This window comes from Salvelinus alpinus, chromosome 25, assembly GCF_045679555.1.
Source record: "Salvelinus alpinus chromosome 25, SLU_Salpinus.1, whole genome shotgun sequence".
NCBI lineage: Eukaryota > Metazoa > Chordata > Actinopteri > Salmoniformes > Salmonidae > Salvelinus > Salvelinus alpinus.
Window position 1 is genome coordinate 30616898 of NC_092110.1, and position 12299 is coordinate 30629196.

The 12299-nt window shown below is 44.5% G+C and overlaps 1 protein-coding gene across 1 annotated transcript in view; it reads right to left on the reverse strand.

Annotated features, from left to right (window-relative positions):
• Positions 1-12299, reverse strand: part of LOC139553800 (kinesin-like protein KIF26B) — a 253595-nt gene that overhangs the window by 116381 nt on the left and 124915 nt on the right. The window contains exons 5-6 of the mRNA XM_071366475.1: positions 10610-10796; positions 154-369 (exon numbers count right to left, since the gene is read on the reverse strand). Coding sequence (XP_071222576.1) covers positions 154-369; positions 10610-10796 — 403 coding nt within the window. The remainder of the gene's footprint in view (positions 1-153; positions 370-10609; positions 10797-12299) is intronic.

Below are 12299 nucleotides of genomic sequence, written 5' to 3' on the forward strand. Positions count from 1 at the left end.
AACACATGTTTCCCATGCCAATAAAGCCCCTTGAATTGAATTGAAAAATTGAATTGACAGAGAGAGAGAAAGGAAAGTTCAGGGGTGATCAATCCCAAATGGGACTAGGGGATGATTTGAGATAGGCAGAACTACTTATAATCAGATCTCTACCTGTGATGCATCATGGGGGAAAGCAGCGTCAAAGGCAAACATCTTAGGCGGGACCTGATTGGCTCCTCCTCGTTTCTGGGGGGTGTTCCCTTGCGTCTGGTTGGCTGAGGGCTCCATGATGGTCACTTGCTTCTTCCTGGTGTCCACTTTGAGGAAGGAGCTGGACTCTGCTGCGTCTGAGGAAGTCACAGGACACACACGAACCATCACCTTCACCTGGTGGGGGGGGGGGGGACAGAGGACAAGAGAACTCAGAATCACTACAGAACAATAAGACTCAGACCTGACCTCAGATTAGAACAGAAGTAGATTGGGAACTAAGAACTAAGGTCAGATACATCCTTCACTGGATAAAAAGTCCTACAGCCCTACAGAGACCAGTAGAACCCCAGTAGAAACCAGTAGAAGCCCAGTAGAACTCAGTACCCCAGTAGAAACCAGTACCTCCGTAGAACTCAGTAGAACCACAGTAGAAACCAGTAGAACTCAGTAGAACCACAGTAGAAACCAGTACCTCCGTAGAACTCAGTAGAACCACAGTAGAAACCAGTATAACGCAGTAGAAGCCCAGTAGAAACCAGTACCCCAGTAGAACTCAGTAGAACCCCAGTAGTAACCAGTACCTCCGTAGAACTCAGTAGAAACCAGTAGAACCACAGTAGAAACCAGAAGAACCGGGACAATCCTGTTGTTTCATTCATTGCGGGCTGAAAACCTCCCCTGCGCTAAATCTGAATTCTTAGAAGACGGGCATCAACACCTGCACCCCCCCCCCCCCCCCCCACCCCTTTTCCTCTGTTAGACATCAACGCTTTAAGTGGAGGAATCTTATTTTAGCTCTCTCTCACCTCTCCTTCTCACCTCGAGAGAGTAAGGGAGTAGAGGAGGAGCATGAATGAGAGAGAGTGACCAAGGGAGGAGAGAGAGGGGAGGATAGGAGAGGAAGGAAGAGGGGAGGAGAAAAGAGGAATATAGGATGAAAGGAGGAGAGAGAAAAGGGAAAAGAAGGATGTAAACTCAGATCTCAGCTGCTGTTCCCACCACCTCAGAGACCAAACATGAGAACCGTTAGAAGAGAAATTCCGCTGTAAACTGACAACCAATTGTTGCTCTGGGATTAAGTCGAGACAGATTTCCCAAATGCTCCCAAACACTCTGTCTTTTAGAAAGAACGCTCCCGAACGTTTCCAAAAGCCCGAATTACAGCCGGGAATTACAGCCGATTAAAAAAGAAGTGAGAGATGTGAGCAGAAATGAAAGCAAACAGAGTAAACAGCAGATAACTAGTACATGGAGGAGATTTGAGCCTTGAGTACATGAAAGCATGAGTCTGGAATGCGCTGAGTTGCGTAACAGGATTGATCAGCCGAGGAGAACACAAACACAACACATTCACCATGAACGCAACTCAGCAGGATACTGCATGCAACAAAAAAAAACATGTCAAGTGAACAACCAATGGGGCGAAAGTAAAAACCATGTGTGTGTTTGCTTGTGTGTCTGTGTTTGCGTGCATATGTGTGTATGTCTGTGAGTGTGTGTTTGATGGATCACCCCTCTCCTCTGTAGAGGGAGGGTAGTAAAGGTAAGATAGCTTCCTGCAGTAAATTGGTCCCAGCAGCAGTAAGCTGCCACTCCACAGATCTCCTCTCTGCTCTCATAAAAGCAGCTCATTAAAACACACATTACAGGAGATTCTCTTTAACAGTGCTTCTAGGGGAGACTATAGCGCTTATTTCTGTCCCATCTGTCTAATGGAAATTAACCTTTTCATTCAAAGTGAAAATAATGTTATATACTGTTTACAGTAAATATTAAAGCTCATATTCAATACATTTATTACAGACGATTCATTATAAATGCCCTCTATGTGGCTGTTGTGAGAATCAAATGTATAGCTATGGTGTTGGGCCGGCACCATGCTACTACTGGGATGTGAAAGTATAGCCAGTATTTAAGCTGATGATGATGATAAACACAACAACAGAGTCATTCCTCTGGTTGCATCACTATGCCATCAAAATGACCAGGGAACAACAGGAAGGAGTGTCTTCCAGAGAGATAAGAGAAGGGTGTGTGTGTGTGTGTGTGTGTGTGTGTGTGTGTGTGTGTGTGTGTGTGTGTGTGTGTGTGTGTGTGTGTGTGTGTGTGTGTGTGTGTGTGTGTGTGTGTGTGTGTGTGTGTGTGTGTGTAAATGTACCTGCTGCCTGTCTACTATGACGAGAGTAGAGGTCTAACCCTGGTGAGTACATTTTCAGGTCAAAGACATCATATTAAATTCAAAGACCCTTTGCTATATAACACACACACACACACTCCAGAGCATCCAGCGCCCTATCCTGACCCCAATAAAAAGGCCCATCACATCAGTAAGTGCCTCGGGGGAAGGATTTCAGCGGTGCACTCTTCCTCAGGCCTAACTCATATAGGGTTTTGACTAGATGGGATACAGCATATGTCAGAAATGACCAGAATTGATTCACACCCCTTGACTTTTGTTGTGTTACAGACCGAATTTAAAATGTATTAAATTGAGATTGTGTGTCACTGGCCTATACACAATACTCCATAACGTCAAAGCGGAATTATGTTTTTTGAAATTTTTACAAATTAATTTAAAATATAAAGCTGAAATGTCTCTAAGTATTCAACCCTGTTATGGAAGCCTAAATAAGTTCAGGAGTAAAAATGTACTTAACAAGTCACATAATAAGTTACATGGACTCACTCTGTGTGCAATAATAGTGTTTAACTTGATGTTTTAATGACTACCTCATCTCTGTACCCCACACATACAATGATCTGCAAGGTCCCTCAGTCAAGCAGTGCATTTCAAACACAGATTCAACCACAAAGACCAGGGAGGTTTTTCAATGCCTTAAAAAGAAGGGCACCTATTGGCAGAGGGGTCGAAATAAAAAAATATGCAGACATTGAATTTCCCTTTGAGCATGGTGAAGTTATTAAATACACTGTGGATGGTGTATCAATACACCCAGTCACTACAAAGATACAGGTGTACTTCCTAACTCAGGAAGGAAACCGCTCAGGGATTTCACCACAAGGCCAATGGTGACTTTAAAATAGTTACAGAGTTTAATGGCTGTGATAAGAGAAAACTGAGAATGGATCAACAACATTGTAGTTACTCCACAATACTAATCTAATTGACAGAGTGAAAAGAAGGAAGCATGTACAGAATATAAATATTACAAAACATGCATCCAGTTTGCAATAAGTGACTACAGTAAAACTGCAAAAAATGTGGCAAAGAAATTAACTTTATGTCCTGAATACAAAGTGTTATGTTTGAGGCAAATCCAACACATCACATCACTGAGTACCAGCCTTCAACTTTTCATGTTGTGGGTATGCTTGTCATCGGCAATGACTAGGGAGTTTTTGGGGATAAAAATAAACGGAATAGAGCTGAGCACAGTCAGTATTTCATTGGGGGAAAAATTGGGCAAAGATTTCTAAAAACATGTTTTCACTTTGTCATTATCGGGTATTGTGTGTAGATGGGTGAGATTTAAAAATGTTTGTTTAGCCATTTTGAATTCAGGCAGTACCAACAAAATATGGGAAAAAATCAACGGGTGTGAACTCTTCCCACAGTTGTGTCAAGTTGGCTGGATGTCCTTTGGGTGATGAACCATTCTTAATACACACAGGAAACTGTTTCGCTTGAAAAACCAGCAGTGTGTCATGCAACAAAATGCAAATTAATTACTTAAAAACCATACAATGTGATTTTCTGGATTTTTGCTTTAGATTCCGTCTCTCACAGTTGAAGTGTACCTATGATAAAAATGACAGACCTCTACATGCTTTGTAAGTAGGAAAACCTGCAAAATCGGCAGTGTATCAAATACTTGTTCCCCCCACTGTATATATACAGTGGGGAGAACACTGCCGATTTTGCAGTCTGTCATTTTTATCATAGGTACACTTCAACTGTGAGAGACGGAATCTAAAACAAAAATCCAGAAAATCACATTGTATGATTTTTAAGTAATTAATTTGCATTTTATTGCATGACATAAGTATTTGATCACCTACCAACCAGTAAGAATTCCGGCTCTCACAGACCTGTTAGTTTTTCTTTAAGAAGCCCTCCTGTTCTCCACTCATTACCTGTATTAACTGCACCTGTTTGAACTCGTTACCTGTATAAAAGACACCTGTCCACACACTCAATCAAACAGACTCCAACCTCTCCACAATGGCCAAGACCAGAGAGCTGTGTAAGGACATCAGGGATAAATTGTAGACCTGTACAAGGCTGGGATGGGCTACAGGACAATAGGCAAGCAGCTTGGTGAGAAGGCAACAACTGTTGGCACAATTATTAGAAAATGGAAGAAGTTCAAGATGACGGTCAATCACCCTCGGTCTGGGGCTCCATGCAAGATCTCACCTCGTGGGGCATCAATGATCATGAGGAATGTGAGGGATCAGCCCAGAACTACACGGCAGGACCTGGTCAATGACCTGAAGAGAGCTGGGACCACAGTCTCAAAGAAAACCATTAGTAACACACTACGCCGTCATGGATTAAAATCCTGCAGCGCACGCAAGGTCCCCCTGCTCAAGCCAGCGCATGTCCAGGCCCGTCTGAAGTTTGCCAATGACCATCTGGATGATCCAGAGGAGGAATGGGAGAAGGTCATGTGGTCTGATGAGACAAAAATAGAGCTTTTTGCTCTAAACTCCACTCGCCGTGTTTGGAGGAATAGAAGGATGAGTACAACCCCAAGAACACCATCCCAACCGTGAAGCATGGAGGTGGAAACATCATTCTTTGGGGATGCTTTTCTGCAAAGGGGACAGGACGACTGCACCGTATTGAGGGGAGGATGGATGGGGCCATGTATCGCGAGATCTTGACCAACAACCTCCTTCCCTCAGTAAGAGCATTGAAGATGGGTCGTGGCTGGGTCTTCCAGCATGACAACGACCCGAAACACACAGCCAGGGCAACTAAGGAGTGGCTCCGTAAGAAGCATCTCAAGGTCCTGGAGTGGCCTAGCCAGTCTCCAGACCTGAACCCAATAGAAAATCTTTGGAGGGAGCCGAAAGTCCGTATTGCCCAGCGACAGCCCCGAAACCTGAAGGATCTGGAGAAGGTCTGTATGGAGGAGTGGGCCAAAATCCCTGCTGCAGTGTGTGCAAACCTGGTCAAGAACTACAGGAAACGTATGATCTCTGTAATTGCAAACTAAGGTTTCTGTACCAAATATTCAGTTCTGCTTTTCTGATGTATCAAATACTTATGTCATGCAATAAAATGCAAATTAATTACTTAAAAATCATACAATGTGATTTTCTGGATTTTTGTTTTAGATTCCTTCTCTCACAGTTGAAGTGTACCTATGATAAAAATTACAGACCTCTACATGCTTTGTAAGTAGGAAAACCTGCAAAATCGTCAGTGTATCAAATACTTGTTCTCCCCACTGTATATATATATATATAGCATGCGCTAACTGTGGATAACAGTCGTTGAAGTTCAGCATAGCTAGCCAGCAAAGTTGAGTATCATTTATTTCTTGCTAACCAAATGACACATGCAATTTGTAGCTAAAAAGTTTTTTGGGGAAAAAGTCTGCCGTTCCACCCACTCGTCCAAGCTTGTATCTCATCCCAGCAACTAGCTAGCTACTAACCACGTTATGACTTGTGATCATTGGCTTTGCTAGTTTGATTGTGTTGAGTCCCGCTGTACTTTTGTCATGCATTGACTGCATCAATCTATTCTGCCAACAATTTCCAACTCTACCTAATAACATTTTGAGAGAAATATAACCTATTTTTAAAATCTCTTATCAAGTTGGTTTTGTAGCATAAAGTCAGAATGTGATATTTGGGAGTGATATTATGATTGTCTGTTTGTTTCATATCTGCAAAGTAGTTAAAACAGTGTCTGTTCCTTTAAGATGCAACCAATACTACAGTCCTGCTTTACTGAAGACAACGGTAGAGAAATGGTAATAGGCTCTTTGTTCAGCTTAAACATGGTGGGTGAGAGAGAAATGGAGGAGGAGAGGTTGAAAGAGGTTGAGAGAGAGGGATTGGGAGAGGGTCCATTAGTAGTCTAGTTGAGTGGGAGCACTTGTCTCTCTCTGCAGTGATCAATTCCCCTGACGCAACTCCTCAGACACTGAAGCCACTTAAAGTGGCGACCCGTCATTCAGGGCAGGTGGGGCAGAGACCGTGTATTCTTCTGTTTGTTTGTCTGCTCCACCAAGATGTACATGCTAAAATAGCCCCTGGTCACTTATAACATATCTATCTCTATCTGCATCCTCCATTCCCCCTCTACCGTTCCCTCCATCTTCTGTCCTCTCTCTCGCTTTCTGTATCCTCCATTCCCTCTCTACCGTTCCCTCCATCCTCCGTCCTCTCTCTCGCTTTCTGTATCCTCCATTCCCTCTCTACTGTAAGTTTCTCTCCATCCTCCGTCCTCTCTCTCTATCCTCCGTTCCCTCTCCCTCTCTCGTCCTCTCCCTCTCTACCCTCCATTCTATTTTTACTCTATTTATATCCTCACTTCCCTCCCTCTACCTCTCTCTGTCTCTAACCTCACCTCTCTCTCTAACCTCACTTCCCTCCCTCTACCTCTCTGTCTCTAACCTCAATTCCCTCTCTACACCTCTCTCTCTACCCTCACTTCCCTCCCTCTACCTCTCTCTGTCTCTACCCTCACTTCCCTCTCTACACCTCTCTCTGTCTCTAACCTCACTTCCCTCTCTACACCTCTCTCTCTAACCTCACTTCCCTCTCTCTCTAACCTCACTTCCCTCTCTACAGCTCTCTCTCTAACCTCACTTCCCTCTCTACACCTCTCTCTCTCTAACCTCACTTCCCTCTCTACACCTCTCTCTCTAACCTCACTTCCCTCTCTACACCTCTCTCTCTAACCTCACTTCCCTCTCTACACCTCTCTCTCTACCCTCACTTCCCTCTCTACACCTCTCTCTCTACCCTCACTTCTCTCTCTAACCTCACTTCCCTCTCTACACCTCTCTCTCTACCCTCACTTCCCTCTCTCTCTAACCTCACTTCCCTCTCTACAGCTCTCTCTCTACCCTCACTTCCCTCTCTCTCTAACCTCACTTCCCTCTCTACACCTCTCTCTCTAACCTCACTTCCCTCTCTACACCTCTCTCTCTAACCTCACTTCCCTCTCTCTCTAACCTCACTTCCCTCTCTCTCTAACCTCACTTCCCTCTCTACAGCTCTCTCTCTAACCTCACTTCCCTCTCTACACCTCTCTCTCTCTAACCTCACTTCCCTCTCTACACCTCTCTCTCTACCCTCACTTCCCTCTCTACACCTCTCTCTCTAACCTCACTTCCCTCTCTACACCTCTCTCTGTCTCTAACCTCACTTCCCTCTCTACACCTCTCTCTGTCTCTACCCTCACTTCCCTCCCTCTACCTCTCTCTCTCTCTACCCTCACTTCCCTCCCTCTACCCTCACTTCCCTCCCTCTACCTCTCTCTCTACCCTCACTTTTCTCTTTATACCCTTCTCTCTCTCCCTCTTCTCCTCCATCTCTCTCTATTCCACACACACCCACACACAATCTGGTTCTGAGCTGAGAAACCAAATGATTTCTAGCATGATTACTGCACACCTTACTGATACAATAAATATCTGTATAAAACTGCTCACAGCATAGTAAGACCTATACTGTTTATAATGTAACACGTGAGAACAACAGAAGCTACTCCACAGTGGGTGGTGCACAATTAACTAGGCTATTACTGTAAATTCCAACACATAGACACAAGTCTCTCTCTCTCTATTGCCAAAGTAAGTGAAATAGATAAACAATACAAAATTAACAACAAACATTACTCACAAACGTTCCAAATTAATAAAGACATTTAAAATGTCATAAATCCACAGTGTTGTAATGTTGTGCAAATAGTTAAAGTACAAAAGGGAAAATAAATAAACATAAATATGGGTTGTATTTATTTTGGTGTTTGTTCTTCACTGGTTGCCCTATTCTTGTGGTAACAGGTCACAAATCTTGCTGCTGTGATGGCACACTGTGGTATTTCACCCAGTAGATATGGGAGTATATCAAAATTGGATTTGTATTTGAATTCTATGTGGATCTGTGTAATCTGAGGGAAATATGTGTCTCTAATATGGTCATACATTTGGAAGGAGGTTAGGAAGTGCAGCTCAGTTTCCACCTCATTTTGTGGGCAGTGTGCAAATAGCCTGTCTTCTCTTGAGAGCCAGGTCTGCCTTCGGCGGACTTTCTCAATAGCAAGGCTATGCTCACTGAGTCTGTACATTGTCAAATATTTCCTTTATTTTGGGTTAGGTCACAGTGGTCAGGTATTCTGCCACTATGTACTCTCTGTTTAGGGCCAAATAGCATTCTAGTTTGCTCTGTTTTTTTGTTAATTCTTTCCAATGTGTCAAGCAATTATAGTTTTGTTTTCTCATGATTTGGTTGGGTCTAATTGTGTTTCTGTCCTGGGGCTCTGTGGGGTCTGTTTGTGTTTGTGTACAAAGCCCCAGGACCAGCTTGTTCAATTCTCTCTCTCCCTCTCCCGCTCTCCCTCCCTCCCTCCAATCTGTCTTGTTCTTCTCCTGGCTTCAGTCCATCCCTCTATCTATTTCACAATTAAGCCTTTCAAAGGCCTGCAAATACCAACACTATTAATATTTTACCCACAACACTGTAGCAAAGTGGCTATTGAATTCCCATCCTGAACACACACACACACACAGCTGCCTGTGAGGACTTGTCTTTGGCCTGAGAGAGAGCTATAAAAAATTGATTATGCGTCATAGTGTCATTTCTCTCAAGGTCACCATTCGCACTGGAGTGTGTGTGTGTGTGTGTGTGTCTGTCTGTGTATGTCTTTCTATCTGTCTGTCTGCCTGTCTATCTATCTGTCTGTGTCTGTCTGTCTATGTGTCTGTGTGTGTCAATCTGTGTCTGTGAGTGTATGTCTGTGTCTGTGTCTGTGTGTGTGTGTGGTTAACACTTTGCTGGGTGATTGATGTGACTGTGGAAGCCCCACAATCCTTCACTGTCAGCTGGGAAGAGTTTGAGAAATGAGGGGAGGAGAAAGAGAGTGAAGGCTTATTGGAAATAAGCCTAATCGATGGACAATATCTGAGAGGGAGAGAGGGACGGGGAGGAATATAATTAATCATATACTATATTAAGATAAATTCATTTATTTTATCGACAAAATATGTATGAATATAATCGAGCATGTATCAAGACATTTTACCTTGAAAATCGGCAAAACTATATGCCAATGGTGTAGCATGATTTATAGGACATTTTATAAGACAGAAAAACGGATCTCTCCATTCCTTCACATCTGTCTCTTCAGAGAATCCAGGTAGAGATGCTAGCAGTCAGAGGATCACAAACCAGCACAGCACCTAATCTTTCCTTCAGGGTTTTGTTTAAGTAAAGATAAGAACACGTGCCGCATAATTTCCTTCATTGATATAAGATATCTCCCCCCGCAATCTGGAATCATCTCTGCTGGGCTGATTTGATTAAGGTGAGCTGGAATGTACCAAAACACAACAGGAGGAGGGAGGATCTGAAACAGCAGCCTGTCAGTCATGGCTAAGACCCCTGGGAGACTTGAGCAAATCCAACGGCACGCATGCACGCACACAGACACACGCACGCACATGTGCACACACACACACACCCTAAACGCATATCCATGTGGCTCATGACATTTGCCTTCCAAAAGTGATTTCCCAGGGCATTTCTCTGATGTCTCCATCCTGTATCTGTCTCCTGTATCTGTCTCCTGTATCTCCCGTAAGCTCCCGAGTGGGCCAGCAGTCTAAGGCATTGCATCTCGTCACTACAGACCCTGGTTCGATTCCAGGCTGTATCACAACTGGCCGTGATTGGGAGTCCCATAGGGCGGTGCACAATTGGCCCGGGTTAGGGTTTGGCCGGGGTAGGCCGTCATTGTAAATAAGAATTTGTTCTTAACTGACTTGCCAAGTTAAATAAAGGTTAAAAAATGTATAAATAAAAAATGTGCCTCCTGTATCGGCCTCCTGTGTCCGTCATGTACACCAGGAACTGAACGACATATACTGCAGGAACCAGATCTTACACAACACCTCTCCACTATCTGGGGATGTAGCGCTGTTATGTTAATGCTGTTCTCCTGTCGTATCTCGCTGTATGGTCTAATTTCCTGCCCACTGTCGCAGATCACAGGCGACAGGGAAATGTGTGTGTGACATGAACAGGCCACAGCAGCAGGACTCTCCACAGGGACAGCAGGTGACATTTTTACCCTGAAAATGTCACCGTTTCCATTCATTAGCATGCATACTGTACCATAGTGTGTGTGTGTGTGTGTGTGTGTGTGTGTGTGTGTGTGTGTGTGTGTGTGTGTGTGTGTGTGTGTGTGTGTGTGTGTGTGTGGTTCTACCTTGCCCAGTCCGGGGGTGTCTTTGATCTTGCTGGCGGCCCGTAGCAGGCAGGGGGGGGCAGGGGGAGGGGTGGTCTGCAGGGTCCCACTGAAGTTGGTGGGGAACAGAGGGGGGTCACACACCACTGGGGGGGGCGCTGGGCGCTGCTTCTTCTTCTTGGAAGACAGGTTCAACTTCTGGGCAGCTCTACAGGAGTGAGGGGGGAGAGATTTAAAACCAACGTTTACCAACCATACAAACACACCTACAGTGTTCATCGACTGTTGACTAAAAGAGAGCGGGAGAGAAAGAGAAAGCAGGAATGAGACAGACAGAGAGTAAGAGATGGAGAAAGAGAAAAAGGAACAGGGAAATGTTTCCCCCCCGGACTGTAACAGAGCACAGAGTGTAAGGCATTGTGAGAAATGTGTGTCCCGCTTAAAACAACTGTAGAGAGTGGATAAGAGAACGCGGTCGACTGGGAAAAACCAACACTAAACATAGTTGTTCCATGCCATCATGGTGTCCCCCCCACCACTGCAGTGGCTCCATGTGCAATGTACTAATTGCTCATTCATGTTGCTAATTGGAGATGTATTACACGCCCAGCAGTAACACAAACACGCCCAGTTTACCACAGCAGTAACACACACACACACGCCCAGTTTACCACAGCAGTAACACACACACACACACACGCCCAGTTTACCACAGCCGTAACACACACACGGGCAGTGACATCTGTAACTGGGAGGGGAACGCTGGTTCCTTTCATCTGCTTCAGTCCTCACAGTCTTGCCTTCCTCCTCTTCTGTCTCTCATCTCCCATCCCTCTCGCGCTCCTCTCTCGTTCATTCCCTCTCCTATCCCTGTTCTCTCCTAGATTGTCAAAAAATACCTAGCAATGCTAACATTAGCTACATAAAATCCGGTGCTCTCCACTCAATCTTAGCTAGCTACAACAACAAAAGGTTTTCCTACTAATTGTGTTCCTCCTTTAGGAATGTCATTGTTTTCCCAAGCTACTATAATGAACGTTAGACTATCTTCATCAGCAACCGTTGACAATGCATTGAGTAGAACACTCAGTCTGGCATCAGTCCTCAAGTCAAGATAACCTTATTGTGACGTAACAGGCAACTCACGAATAGTGGCTCGCTATGGCCTCTATGGGACCAGCACTGATCTAGAATCAGTTCTGTCTATTAGACAATAATAATTCATATGGTTACATGGACGGGGGGGGGGGGGGGGGGGGCTGATCCTCGTTCAGCACTTGTACTTTGAGATGCTTTATAAATATGGGCCCGGCACGGATGTCACTGCTGTCACCACAGACACACAGAACGGGGAAAGGATTCACTTTCACAGTGGTTACCGATGCAAATACAGACACGGTTACTGACATGGCTACAGACGATGCAGTTACCATGCGGTTACAGACGCGATTATCAACACGGTTGATTCCATTGGTAACAGTTGCCGGTTACCGTCAAAACCGTCCACTAGGGGCAAAAATGTAAAAGTCAAAACAAGTGCCCGGAGCTGGGATTGAATGGTGGATTGAGTCTATGGAGCGGGAGCTCCCTGCTTAGACCACTGGGGCATCCGTCCACAATGAGTTAGCAAGGTGAGTCTTAATAATGGCTAAACTTAACCGTGGAGTTGTTTTTCTGTTTTAAACCTATCCCAAACCTTAGTCCTTAACCA